Source organism: Vanellus vanellus, assembly GCF_965231255.1.
Source record: "Vanellus vanellus genome assembly, chromosome: 25".
NCBI classification, from domain to species: domain Eukaryota; kingdom Metazoa; phylum Chordata; class Aves; order Charadriiformes; family Charadriidae; genus Vanellus; species Vanellus vanellus.
This window is the reverse complement of record NC_138930.1, coordinates 572,621-588,013: the sequence shown is the minus strand read 5'-3', so window position 1 is coordinate 588,013 and position 15,393 is coordinate 572,621. Positions and strand designations below refer to the sequence as shown.

The 15,393-nt window shown below is 43.8% G+C and overlaps 1 protein-coding gene across 1 annotated transcript in view; it reads right to left on the bottom strand.

Annotated features, from left to right (window-relative positions):
* PTBP1 (polypyrimidine tract binding protein 1) overlaps positions 1-15,343 on the bottom strand; it is a 30,960-nt gene extending 15,617 nt beyond the window's left edge. Inside the window, exons 1-2 of the mRNA XM_082495191.1 lie at positions 15,311-15,343; positions 11,270-11,300 (exon numbers count right to left, since the gene is read on the bottom strand). Coding sequence (XP_082351317.1) covers positions 11,270-11,300; positions 15,311-15,318 — 39 coding nt within the window. The 5' untranslated portion in view covers positions 15,319-15,343. The remainder of the gene's footprint in view (positions 1-11,269; positions 11,301-15,310) is intronic.
* Between the last annotated feature and the right edge of the window lie 50 nt (positions 15,344-15,393).

Below are 15,393 nucleotides of genomic sequence, written 5' to 3'. Positions count from 1 at the left end.
GGATCTCTTCCTCTTCCTACACCAAAAAAAGGCAAATGAGGAACAAAGTAAAGCTACTAGCAAAAAGCTACTTTTCAAATTTTACAGCAGAAATTGGTCGACATAATAATTTGGACTCTAGTACAAAAGAATCTGATCACTGGTCTGTTGTTTTCTAGCCACGATCCCCAGAACAGCAGCAACTTCTAGGACAACAGTACCATACAGTCTCAGTAAGCACATTTAAGTCAAAAGATGGGCTAGCTTTCTGAAGCAGAGAAACCCAAGTACCACAGGTACAAAGACCTTTGTAATCCCATCCTCTACTGCCTTGCGCCCTAGCAGTTGTTCTACATTAAATTCAACGTGGCTACTTGCAAAACTAAGAAGCTGTGAGTACCTCAACATCTTGATTTTTTGATTTTTCTAACTGTAGCACTGTGCATTTCAACTCTATGGAGGAAGAAAACATTTGATAAAAAATTTTAAAACAAATTCCTACTAGAATTACACTACCTAAACAAACTGGTATTGTGGAATTACAGAAATGCACTTATTCTAGGCTTTTTAGTAGCTGTAGGTATAATCCCTCTATTCGCACAAAGTTAGTGAATTGCAGGAGTCTGGCACTTGTCCTCCACTCCCTGCAAATAAGGCTAAACAGGTGTACGAACAGATTACTGTATGCAACATATGTGTTTCAGTTCATTACAGCATTCCCTGTACAGTCACCCACACTACCTCAACTGACCAACTAGGAGGTATAAAAAGCACTACTAAGACAAAAGCAAACAAGACTACAAATTACTTCTTAGCACAATCTATACTTAATGCATAATACAGCTTAAAATCAGTACAGGTTAATTTCAAACAAGTTACATAGAAGACCTCAAATCCCATTGTAAACTGTCAGCACACATAAATCTAACATATAAAAACACTTTCTCAAAATTGTCTTACACAGAAATGCCACAATAAAAGGCTTTCATCGACAGAAAAAAAAAGAACAGAGCTCATCCTTGCTGTGTCTGACTCCCACCCACCTCCATAGAAACATACCCCGCTTCACGCTGTGGCTACCAGAAACTCTACCTTCCACCATGCCCTATCTCTGGTGGCACCTGCAGAAACAGTATCTGCGCGACAACAAAAGCTCTCGGCTCACTTCCCCAGCAAACAGGCTGGAAAAGTAGGTCACACAGGAGCCCCGGAACACCGAATTACAGACACAGGTCTTGATGTGTTGGTTTTTTTTTCTTTCCCCCTCAAATCTTGAATTTCTTGTTTGACTACTCACTGCTAGCTCTTCAAAGACAGGCTCAAGGACTTTGATGTCCTGAACATGAGAATTTAGGCCAGGTTCCAAAACCACAGCTCATGAGCTGCTGCTGGTCACCTGCAAGCACTGACCAGGTTGCACAAAGGCGACGGGGACCCAGCAAGGTCTTCTTCTAACAGGGTGTAGTAATTAGGAATAGGTCTTTCAACAGCTGTTCTAATTAGCACTTGGATTCCTGAGTACAGTGAGAGGCAAGCTAGTCTGGGAGGCTATTAGACTGTGATCCCATCCTTTTGATGACTCAAATTAATGTGTAATTCCAAGGCTAAAACCCCACCAGTTTACTGTAAAAATGCTCTTGTGTCCAAAGTGCTGCGAACGCTACAGGTACAGCTTTACCTTCTGCGGCCTGTGATACAGCTGGCAGCTATTTACAAGAACCACCCACCAGCAAACAAAAGCCCTACCGACACAGACAAGCATTTATTGGCCTCAAGAAACCCCTCGCATCAGCCCCTAACAGGTCTTGAACTTTTTAAAATATGTTCTTAAATGGAAACTTGTAAATTTCTGAACATACAGAACTCCAGCACTCCCAGTATAAATCAGTGTGTCTGTGCAAGCAGACTCGGGCAGCCCTTGCAATCCATCATGGAAACACCAGGAGAACAAGCCACATATTTCACTCTCATGGAGGCAACACTAGGAAACTATAAACTGGAAAAACAAACATTTATACTATTATGGAAAGAATTTAAATTCCCCAACTTTAACTTTCCTAATGGTTTGTTTAAAATAAACATTTTCTCACATATTTGAAAATTTACTTGCAGGGCACTTTGACAAGGAATGCTCATTGCTGCTGGTTTCCACATGTCGATGTTTCTTTAATGAAAGAGCAATTTCAAATCCACTCCCCTCTTATCTTGGAGACGGTCTACGCTGCCCGCTGTGACCAGAGCCAGGAGGCAGAGGGGGATGATTGTTCGACATCAAAAGAAGCAGCAGTCAATTTGTAAGCTTCCCAGCTGGAGGTACATGCAAACCAAGAGGGAAAACTGCAGCAATTGGAAAACTACAATTATTCTAAGGTCTTTTCCCTACACAAGGGGGTTTACAGACAGTATATACACAGTACTGTACAGTTACATCAAAACTATTCCACAGAGTCCCTTTAAAAGAACAGCTCTGCAGTGTGAACCTGAGGAGCACACCCAGTATAGATGGGGCTACGTGGAGCTGCCGTCCTCGCAGGGCACAGACAGCACTGGCTGGCTTCCTCCCACACGGGGACATCACACCGGCTACACCATTCATCAGCGCTCGTTCTCCCTGTTACTGTTGCAGTGGATCTCGGATAACCGCAAGAAATCTGTATTGACAGTCGCTTTTTGGAATGACCTAACCTGAGGCAAATGGGAAACATGCGCTCTGCTAATCTGCACTCTGTATTGGGAACTTCAGCAGGAGCCCGGATCAGTCGTCTGCGCACTCGCAGTGGCCTGCATGATCTCCTTCCAGGCTCTAATGTCTTTTCTTTCTGTACATCCTATAGTCTATGAATAAGCTTGAAAACTGTGTTATAAATTCAAATGGTCCATACAAAGTATCCCAATTCAGTAGAGCCACAAGAAGCAAAGTGAGCCTTGGGTGTTTTAACAGGCTCAGAAGAGTTTCTCGCCAACAATGTATCCATCGGGTATGTGGAATTATGTTGGAAAAGACAGCACAAAAATCTATGGATTCTGAAGTATTATATTATTTTATGTAAGTTTAAAGCTATGCAAACCCAGGGAAGGGGATGAGGCGATCAAATGGCCATGGGGGTGCTTGGCTGCCCATGACACTACTTTTCTACCTTTTTTCTTCAACTACCATGGGGAGGCCGAGCCACACAGAGCTTCGTTCAAGACGCAGTTCTTCAGATTCTGAAGTTCACATCCCTGCTCACAAGAGGCATTAATTTATGTTGACATTTCTGTTTAGCTAATTCTTTTGCAGCTGGTATTTTTATGACGAGGTTAACAGGAGCAACAGTGTGCGAGCAGTAATGCTGCTCTATGAAAAATTCTTCATTTGAACTAACAAATCTCCTCTTCCTGTTTATAGAACACAAATACAGCTTTTGGAGCTACACTGCCAGAACATACCTAGAGCAGGGTAAGGCTGTTTCTACCACCAAGATCACGGGTCCGCACACACACTACCACCAGGTATACCACTGCCTGGGAGCGTTTCTATGACAGCAGCCTCCTTTTGTCTGCGACACTCCTGGCTACAAAAGGTCTCTTGCTCAAGCTGCATTAATTTAATAAAACACCCGTGCTTTGTGTAGTCTTGCCATCAATACTTCCTTAGTTCCCTCTTCTGAAGTAGAGAAAGGAAGTCTGCCGCAAGGTAGAATTCGAATGTTTTACATTTTTCCAAGTTAGCTTTTGACCACCCCCCAAACTTTAAGCTTCTTTTTTCTCGCTTTAAAGTTTTAACAAACAATTTCTAAGAATTTTGAATTGGTCTAGGCTTTCACAGCTTAAAAACCAACTGCTAATTCACATGAAAACTATAAATTGTCTCATTTTCACAAGGATTTTACCTAAACTTCACCAGTTTGGAATGAAGCCATAGACTGTCTCAGCTTCTACCAGCACACCTAGAAGTCCTACAGAAATTCTCAGCCGCCCTATATAATCCTTTATCTACTTAAGATCCAGTCACTTATAAAAGGATTACAATAAATCAACCACATTCTGCCTGTGCAGAAGGCTAGAAAAATACAAACTGAACAACCATAAAGATATTAATTTCAAGACACAGACAGGTGACAGATAGTACATGGTAACAATCACCTTTCAGAATGCAGAAGTGTCACAGGCAGAAAGCAAAATGAAAGCAATGGCAGAAAGGGCACAGGGGAAGGAAGAGGACAAGGACTAGGACTAGAAAGGCCAGCAAGCCACAGGCCAGCCAAGCCAAAGATCTACGAAAGAACAGATTTCCTGAGGAAATCCTCTGCCTTCGGATATGGAGCACCTTGCACTGCAGTAACCATTTTTACACAGACCAAGGATAGCAATATCCTCCTCCTGTGGGAAAAGAGAGATTTGGGAGGCATACAGGCCATCAGCCAACACACTGATAAAAAAAGCAAAGCAGGTAACACAGCTGCACCTGGAAAACCACCTTTGAAAACAAACCAAGAAAAAATTCTGTACTGTTAGAAGCCCATGGTCTGCTTTTCTCAAGTTCAGCTAGAAAACCTCTGCCAGAAGTCTTGTAACTCTGCCTGGCCAGAGCACACAAGCATCGTTCCTCTGCTCCACCTTCCCTACATTTGTAAAGAGATTTTGAACCCAATAAAAGACCACCATAATATTTTACACAGAAAATGCCATACAAATCATTGAGAAGTTCACACAAAGCCTTTGCTCTGATAAAAGCAGCAAAAAAAATTCTTGGAGCACAAAACGAATCAAGCATCTCTGAAGTATGCTTCAAGGGCTCTGCACAAGTTCAATCCCAGAGGAATGGAAGAATGTGCTTTGATACTTCAGTTCACAGCTCAAACCACTTTGTGAAGTAACTAATAAGAGAAATCCAGTCTGATGACATCATCATTCACACTCATGTTACATTCCAACATTTTCTGCTGAGAGATTCAAGAGCCAGGAATGGAACTAAATTTAAACTATGAGGAAGAAGGATGCCAGTTTTCCTTGTCTCCCACAGAAGACTCACTTCCAGCAAGGCTCCCCTCCTGCCTCCAACGCTCTTCAGCCATTTAAAGGTACGGCCGTGTGAAAAGAAACATTCCAATTTGGGTCACAAGCAGAAAGCGCGAGTCAATTTTTTTTTGTGAAAGCATCTCCAACAAACACACAATACAACAGTGTCCTCCTTCAGTCCTAGTAAAGTCAGGAAGTTGAGATCAACACAAAATAACTTCAAGACCCTGAAGACTCCGGCTGCTAAGCCGAGAGTGACACTGCTGTCCCCCGGGACAGATGCTGCAGCCAGGAGCTCAGCGTGTCACTCACGCCTCTGCTGCGCCCATCTCGGGCGATTTACCATCGGATCAGAATCAAAATGGGGGGGGAGGGATATCAATTTAATTCACCCAAACTACTCATAGCTAATTTTAATGTACCAACTCAAATACAGAAGCCCTATGTCATTTATCAAATTAAATCCAACCCAGCAGTTAGCACATTGATACAGCGGTGGAGGCATTGGCCTATCTGGCAGGCTTGGAGTTCATACTTTTCTTTTTTTTAAACTGTGCTCTGTTCCGCTGGGGCCAGCAAACACATGTCACCCACCACTTGAAGGTTTTTAAATTGTTATAACCTCACTCTTGTCTGGACAAGATTTAGTCTAATGCCTTTACAAAAGAGCCAGCATAGTAAACTTCCCACTAAGATTCACAATAGCATACTGGATAGACACACACACATTTTTAGTGTCCTCGAAACTAGGTTAGTTGGTCAGAGCATCGCAAAGAATTTAGTGCTTATGAAAATCTTCCTAACATATGTACTGCCACAAGAGCTGGTACCATTTCTATAGCATACAGATAGATTTTTGAGTTCCTGAAAGACACTAGAAGCTTCAGCATTACATTAAAGCGATTGCTCACACAACGTGATGTGAAATTTTGCAATACGATGCATTACGAGCTCAAGCACACGCTGGCAGCAGAGCGAAGCCGGATCCTCAACCCACTCATCTCCCCAGCCCCTCCCTGACTTTCCTTCTCAGTCTTTGCTACTATGGAGACACCCTGTGAAACAAACCTGCCCTTTGAGCAAATAAAAGGTGTGGCCATTTTCAATAGCCCAAAATTCCTAAACTCCAAGTACTGCAGTAATGCAGTCATTCTGGCTCTGTAGGGTAGCACACACCCAGCTTTACAGCACGCTGTTCCCAAGTTGAAACTTAACTAGTAGTCAGCCTTGAGCTTTTTAAACGCTTGCAGTGGAGCACACAGGTCCTTGGTAAAGCTTAATACACATACTATCAGAAAGAAATACTGCTGGATGAGTCACTTTGGGAAAATGGAACCTGTGAAAGAACATTTTGTGCCCAAATCTGTAAAATGGCAAATTGAACACGCAAGTTGAGAAGGAACTCCACACTAATTCAATCTCATCTAAATTGCAGTTGTGTAATAACTACAGTCTGCTTTGGCAAACACCAAGCAATCATTACACTGGGATTACCAAAACACACTTGCTGAACTAAGCACAGTATTCAACAAGTCTTCATATGAAGCTTGAAAGACAGCTATAGTAGAACCACACAGAATTTGAAACTAAGTAATGCTTACTCTTCCTCTAGCGTGAGATGACAAACGTGGCACCAGCACATCTACATTTTCTCATTTGACAATAGTTGAAACAGATGTCAGTGACTCAGAGACCACAGTCCATCCCTACACTTGTGGGATTAAAAAGATAAAAGTAGAACAAATTCGTGTGTTACATATTTTGCTATTTTTTTAAAATCTTCACAGATTGAGGGCAAAGTAAGCCTGAGGTTAAACCAGAAGATTTTCTGCAACCATTTTATTAACTGATCGTTTGCTAGAAAGTCTCACACAATTTCATTTTGATCTTGTTTCCTTTCCAAGTGCAAGTCATTTAAGCTAGCTTCCACATAAAAATCGGTTTAGATGTGACAGAGGAACTGCTTTAAACAGATCTAATAGCTGATAAGCCCCTGGTAGCAATCTTGCCCAGCATCTGTGCTTCAACCAGTATCTTAAATTCCTATTAAACATAATACAGAATTAAACAGCTTTCACAGCCCAACCAGAGGGCTTACCAACTGCCCTGCGAAGGACAATTACACATAAACTGAAGACACAGGTGTGTAAAAGCTGTATGCAACACTAACAGATTAGATCGAGCTATGTACCAAATCCAGCTGACACGACGCTTGCCAAAAGACAGCCATGGACCTTGCTACCGACATGTGCCTTACATGCGTGATCATGCCTGTTACAGAGGCCACAAGAGCCAGCCTGTTGCAGCCTCTAACTAAAGCCATAGGAGGGGACTGGAATTTCCTCACAACATTCTTGGCCTGCTGCCTGAAGCCATAATTACTGTTCCCATGGCAAAGATCCTGGCTTGATCACAAATCACTTCTATGCAGTCAGCCTGTATCACACTCTAGCAAACCCTGTTTTAAAAATTAACTTCTCAAATGCCACAGAAGTATACCTTTTTTTTTTCCTGGAAGCACCACCTTTCAAAAAAAAAAAAAAAAAAAAGCCCAACTTAACTGAGAAACTATGAGATTATTCAGCACCTAAACTATTGAGACTTCTTCAATCACCGAATTGCAACTTTAAAGAATAACAACCTATCAGAGTTCATACTCTTTCTAGTAAGTCAGTCCCGCTCAGAGAACATTACAGCCTAAAGGGACAGTGATATCTAGGCAAATTAAAGAAAGGGAAAGGAGATACAGAGAGTGATCTTGATCAAATTACTTAGAAGAGGCAACTGCAGGGGTCAGGCACAGTACCTTACAGTTCAAATACAGTGCCTCCATCTTAAGGCCATACTCCCCTCCTTTCCAGACTGCAGTGAAATTATGGGAAGAAATAAGTCTTAAAGGACATTCCAGAAGGCTGTGCATCAAGAGCCCCATACCAGAATTGTAATGAGCTTCCTAAACAAATTCACACACCTTAAACTGTAGAGTCTGTGGACTGGGCTAATGTGAAGCCCAGGAATGGCTACTACAATTACCATCCTGATTAAAAACAAAGGCTATCAGGCAGTACAGCACTCAAGTAGTGAGCCATGAGAACACCTGGGACTTCTTAAGTTACAGAACCTAAATATAATGAGGACCTCAGAACCATTAATAGAAGCGGGTGTGAATACCCTTAATATGTAAATTAAGGATTGAGAAAATCCAAAAGAAGTGCCAGCACCCTGCCTTTTAAAACAATGAAGTAGAGCAAGCTGATACACACTTTCAAAGTCCTCAATTTCATAGTTAGACTTGGCAACCAGCCACGCTTGGAGCAGGAAGGCAACCAAGAGGCCGCTGTCAGTTATCTTTGACGATTTCCTCAGCAATGCTTTTTGAGTTACAGGCACTTTTCCTACTTGTCCAAGAATACTCCAACTTTGGGACATTCCAGTCAATAACAGAACATCGAAAAGGTCTACTGGTGTCTCAGCAACATACTGCCTCAAGTGTGACACAAGCTGACCACTTTTGGAGACTGTAATCTTCAAATACCTTAACAAAATGAATTCAATACTGTTCCTACCTTGTACATATATGGCAAGAATTAGTAAGTTTACATCTCGGATTAAAAAGTTTTCCAGCTCAAATTTTCATGTCTAATTTAGAAGATCAACGAGCAAGCTCTCTTGTGAGCACAGCTTTCAGAACTAACAAAGTAGTTTTATCTCCACCTGAATCTCATTTCTATAAATGTTTTCTAAAGTCAGTAGATCAAAAAACTACAGTTCCACAGCATTATTTTAAGTTATCAAGTAATTACAAAGAACATCTGCTTCTGAAGGGGGGGGGGGAAATCAGTTAATCCCTGAAGTCATTTCAGTGATGCCCCAAAGATCCAACAAATGCTGATGGATGGACAGAGCTCTCTCACTTTAGTTATTTCAAAGACAACACTGAAACGCTTCTGTGATATTAAAGAAACATTCTGCAGTCCCTTCAAACTACTTATTGGCAAACCAAAGGAAGGCAGATTGAAGTGGAAGCAACACACAAAAGCAACACCAAAATTTCAAAAAAGCTGCAGCCAATGAGGTTTTACACTTACCACAAGGTAAGTATTTTCAAGAAGCAATTAATACAGGATTTGATTACACAGCTTTTTGAAAGAGATGCCTGTACCTCTCTCCACGCAAGAATCCTGCAGCCAGAGGATCTTAAGTAGTACAGAAGCAGCAGAGTATGGGGAAACTGTCTGGAGGCAGCTGACCTGCGCACAGCCACATAGAGGATGCAGGCGTAAGAGAAGCCTTCACTTTTGTTCCTAGCTGTGTGCAAACGGGATTCTAACTTACCTAAGCAAATCCATCCCATGTGTAACATGTTACACTATAACATTAGAGAATGTACTTCTGTTAAATGATCTACACTGGCATATTCGATGTCTTATTTAAAGATAATCACATAACATGACTATGTTGAAAATAACTTTAAAACTTACCTTTATCAAGATGATTCAACTTTCCTTTTTGCTTCTGCCACTCTTTAAATTTCAATTCAACTTTCTCAAAACCTGCCTCATCTGACTTGAGAAGAGACCTCATTTTTGACACAGGGTTTTGCCTCACCACTCCCTACCCCACCGCACAATGGGCATAATCAGGGTTACAGTTCTGCCCTGTACCATGAATGAAAGCGCTTGGATGGGATTCCTCCCAGTCCTTGTTTTAGTCGTCTGACTGTAGTGCACTGGGGACCGAAATCACCCCCACAGATGGGAGTGATGAGGCATGCAATACCACATCCTGAAGCTTTTCAAGATTCACTGAGGACTACAATTACAGTTTCAGAAGCTTCCTGGTCAAGTTCAGTTATGTAAAACTACTTCTTAAAGCTGCAGAAACCTAAAGCTGCAAACTACACATTGTTAAATCCAACCGAGGGGACTTTTACTTAGATTAATGAGATTATTAGACATTGTATCAAACTGCTCTACAGCAGTCAAGGGATGACTTAGTCCACCTTTCATAATGGCCATGATTGGTAACCAACATTCCTGTCCTGGCTGAAGCCTTTCCTCCTCCTCCCATGGCAAACTGAACTCCTTGCAGCAGACAGCATTCTCAACCAGAACCAGACACTATCGTGGCACTACAATTAATTCAAACTTCAGATTCTCATACGAGGAAAAGTTAGAATATCCTTTCCCCTACAGCCATTAAATAGAGCCTCTTCAGGTGTCAATGCTTCTCAGAAACCCTAAAGCACTAACAAACACACCTATGCTTAATAGCAGCCACATCTAATTTTGTACTTCGAATACAAAAAACTATTTGCTGTCTAGGAGCAAACTCTCTCTAATGCTCCTCCTTCACTTCTGCAGACCTAACAGAGCTCACAGCACACGCTCGGCTCTACTTCAAATTAGTCTTATCACATGCTGCATCACTTCACCAGCCTATTCAAGTTGCCACATGCAACTCTACTTCTTCGTTAATAATGAAGACACTAACAACACACACTTTGGGCCATTAAAAAAGCTGTCAGATTAATACTTTAAGGGCCAACATTCACACACACAGTATCTAATAAAAAGAACTCGCAGGGCTGAACTTACTGGAATCCTGATCCCAGAGCATTAGCTACAATGTTCTCAAAGTAAAATGAAAAACCTTTAATAGGTGAAGGAGTGCCAGTCTATGCTGCACCTTCCAGTCTAACATTTCACAGGAATGAGCTTTTATCCCGTGAACACAACAGCCTACTACCACGCACGGCAGATAAGGAGGCTCCTGTCAGCACTTTGAGTTTCAGGGCTAAGTCTGCACTTTCAAAACCTGAGACTAGAAGGGTAAAGGTCATATTTACTGTACTCGCAAGAGATAAAAACCAACTGCTAAACACCTGATTTTTTGTGGCAGAAGGATTTTGGATATATAACTGAACAGGAATTCACATAAACAAAGGAAATAGAGTTCTCAAAAAAGAAAGGACCAGTTTCTCCATTGAGAAGCATTGTCTAGTACACAAACAAGCGTGGCTCGACATTTTAGTAGGGGAAAGGGCTGTTTCTAAATGCAATAAAGTTCTTTTCTGACAGTTGATAATCAATGTCCAAACGCCAAGAGCTAAATGCTGAGCCATAATAAAAATTTTAAATGCACATGAAACTAAATTACCTTCTGGTTAAAACCAATTTACATGGTACCAGAAATAACCCTTTAAAGCTGAAGATCTACATTCGGTGAGGCTAAAACTAGGTCAGATGCTGAGCAGTGTAAAAAGAGAGAAAAAGTGAGAAGTGCCTACCTTTGTACCAACTGTTATATCTTGGACAATGCTGTAGAAAAAAGAAAGAAAAGGATTAAAAAAGTTAGATAGGTTTGCCACAAATATCCAGCATAGTTTACAGTAGTAAGAAAAAAGCAAGTCAAAGTGCACAGTTGTCTCTGCAAGTGAGGCAAGGACAGTTTATACAAAGAAAAATTATTAGATGGTGATGGTGGAGACCCAAGACCCAGCAGTGCTAGAGAACTGCAGCTCTTCCACTTCCTACCGTGGAGCTTGCTCTTTTTGCAAAGGTACCATGGGGGACTAAGACGAAAAACCCCCAGTTAACACAGCCTAGCAATCCTCACGGGAGAGTGATGCGATTAGAACACCACCTCCAACTAAACCAAGAGCAACAGTGTAAAGAGTCAACTCCATCACCGATATCCACTTCTCCATTTCTTAGCAACTTTATATTCAAAGAAGTAACCTCTGCTAGGCTGTAAGGAGGCTCTCTCTAGCAAAATTATCAAGTCAACAGTGAAGACTAGGAAGGCTAGAGCTCCAGTGGCTCCAGAGAGACAGCACACACCACGCGAAGAGTCCGTGCCAGCAGCAGCCCTCCAGCCACGCCAACATCCCTGGAGCCAGACCCCGCCAGAACAACAGCATGCAAGGAGAAAGAGCAGGGAAGAGGTCCGGGCAGCTCCCAGACCGGGGTACACCTGTACACAAGATTCCTCTAACCATTCTTTTATGTTTTGGAAGACAAATAGTATTTCTCCAACACAGATCTGAATTTAAAAAGTTATTAAACTCTACCACATATGCTTAAACCTCCTAAAATGAGACTTCCTGATTAACCAGCATGAAAAATAGTTAGCTGTACCTCAAGCAGCTCGCGCTAGCTCTCATCAGCAGGGACCATTATGTACCACAACACACATCTATTCAGAGCAGCTTCTTTCACTGATGGAATCAAAATGACTTGTCTACGTATGGGCCTGTTGTATCTGGGTAATCTCCCAGAGTACTACAGTACCTATATGTTACTCTTTTGCAGGAGTGCTCAAGACATTCTAATGAATTGTTATACCCTTGCACTGAAGACTACTTTTTTTTTTTTTTTAATAAACTCCAAACCACTGTAAAGCAGCAACATAACCGAGAGCAGAAATGGTCATTTTGGATTGACATATGTGCAGCGCTGCCTGTTTCAACTCCTACCTTTCAAATAGCTCACCATAATTTCAGAGTAAAGGATCCGAAAGTGGCTGGCTAACAGACCTGCAGCAACTTGAAGGAAACATGGCAGAGAAGCAGAAGGCAGGGCAGTCATTCTAAAACAGCAACATGAAATCTGAGGTACTCAAGAACAATTCCACAAAGTGATTTAATGCTAGAGAACTTGCATCCACTAGTTCTTCCTTCCCTACCCTCCTGCAATAATTTGTAACTTGTCAAGGAATTAAATACTGCTCGATCTGATTAAGTCATTCATGTTTCACCAGCTCCACAAATAAGCAGTAACACCAGTATAAGCCAGCTCAGCTCCTCATACTTCCTCCTCAAAACCAACCTGCCATGTCATCATAACCCAGCACTTTACAGCTGGAGTTACAGTCTGATCCAATGGCTGCTGCCAGGAAGCCACGCGATAGTTTCTTTTTTTCAAGTGAACTACTTAAAGAACGCTCTGTATGAGGATCCGGGGCACTGCAACCCCCTGGTGTCTGGTCACCCGCGAAGCCAGATGGGTTTTGCTGTACTTTAAGGGCCAGCAGTAATGAACTAATTAAACCCATCTGCACACAGGAGTTCAGAGAATCACAATCTTTCTATTAGAATTACTAAATATTCTATGAGCACACATTTCTTCAGTTATAATATGTACCTTAACCCAGTGCTTTTCATAAGCTTAAAAAAATTCTACACAGCAAAGCACAGTAAGAACAAGGAATCTCCCAAGTTTCCAAAACTCTCGAACTTACCCCAGAGCAATTTCTCTTACTTCCTGTTCCTCTCGTGGGCCTCACACACAGGAAACGTTTTACATAAAGCAGCCTTAACAGGGGATAGTATTTAAAATTACCCAGCAGGAAGAGCTTTTTTATTTGCCAAGAATTATCCATTCTTGGAATATTGTTGTAACCCATTTTATAACAAACACCACACCAGACAAGCACCAACACCATTTAAGAATTTTTATTCAAGAAATGTGTGACACACTTCCAGTTCACACACACACCCACCCTCCACAAATCATCATATCTTAAGCCTCACTCTCTTCCCCTGTGTCAAACTTAAGCAGGGGATTAAAACTTTTCTCATTTCTGAAAGAACAGGCAACAAAGCCTTTCATAAAAATTACTTTTTACATGGAGTAACTCCTACGCAATAAGGGGGAAAATTAAGCAGCACTTAAAACCTCTAGGTCATTTTCCAAAGCAGCATTTCCCATATGAACTCCTTGCATGTTTGAACAAAGCAACTTATTCAAACGGGATGATTTGAAAAGCACAGCTATGTATCGTTTTAGGCAGGAGAAGCAGACAGAACAAGCCTGTAGCCAGAGAGGCCACTCACTGCCAGCTAGGCAAAAATGTAAAACCGTTTTCAGAAGCCGCTTTCAAAGTTTCAACAGGAGACAGCTTTCACAGGGCAAACAGATCAGGCACCAAGATCTTCAAACGATAATGCATAATTAAGGCTCATACGCTATACTAAAATTCCTACATTAAAATAACTACTTTAACATACACACTAAATCAGCTTTTCTAGGGACTACAGTGAAGACAGCTGGAAACACACTGATTTTTGCCATCAGAATGTATGATCTCACATCCTGAAGATTTTTTTTTAAAAACACCATTCAACATGATGAGCAAACTTGTTAAAAGCAGAGCAAACTGAACTGCGGCCTGGACCGTAAAATTTAATAAGATACACGATTATCTCTTTTTAAGAGGAAAACACCCCCGAGACAGCACCTTTTCAGAGTGTGAAAAACCCCAGACATGTGACTGCGCCTCATTCCGCCCGGGCTGGTGTTCCGGGCGAGGGGGCACTAATTTGGGCTTCCCCCACTTACGGCTCCGGGAAAACAAACTGCCCACTCGGAGGCCTTTAGAAGTATTTTAGCTACCGCGCTCTAGAAGGAACAAAAAATCAGATCACCAAAAAAAAATAAGCCGTACGAGACAAGAGAAACACGGAGACTTCACTTCTGACGGAGCTGCCGTGATAAAGCATCACTTTGAAAGCAAACACTTCTGAAGCGAGCCACGGGGCGAGGCGGTGATTAAAGAGAAACCAATGCCGCCCGAGATAAAGAGAGCTGCGCCCTGGAAAAACCGGAGGAGTCAAACAGGGAGGGAGTTCTGCCTCGGAGGGGTTCGGAGCGGAGAACGGCTCTGCCCCCGCCCCGCGCGGCCGCAGGTAACGCCGCCGCGGGAGCCGCCGGGCGCCCCCCGCAGCTGCGGGACTCGTGCGGGCCGAAAAACCGCTCACAAAAGAGAATCCAGCAAGAAAACAGCCCCCACCCCCCCGCCCGCGCCACACAATGGGAGCGCGGCCGCGGCCTCCATCACCCGCGCCCCCCCCGCCAGGTGCGCCCCCCCTCCCCCCCCGCACGCCCACGCGGCGCCCGCCGCCGCCCCCCCCGGCCCAGCCCCGGCGGCCTTCCCCGGGCGGGACCTCCGGCACGGAGCGGCTGCCCCCGGCGGGGCACGGCCCCCACGAGGCGCCGCGCCGGGGCGGCGGCCGCGGAGCGGGGCGCCCCCACACACACTCCCCCCGCGGCGACGGGCTCCGGGGGGGGCGGCCCGCGCAGCACATCCCCCCGCCCGCACCGACGGCGGCCGCGTCCACCCCCCACCCCTTCCCGCCTCGCCCCCACCGGGCGGCCCGGCCGCACCCTCGGCGCCCCCCCCTCAGGTAACGCCCCAGCCCCCGGCGCGGGTCCCCAACCTCGGCCGCCTTCTCCCCCTCTGCCGCACCCCGGGAAGGGTCCGGCAACGCTGCTCCCCGGCCCCCGGCACGGTGCCGCCCGTGCCGAGGCCCGGGCCGGCGGGGACTCACCCGTCCATTGCACACGGAGGAGACCCGTCGGGAACGGAGTGGAGGCGCCGGAATAGCAGGAACGAACCCAACCGCTCCGTGTT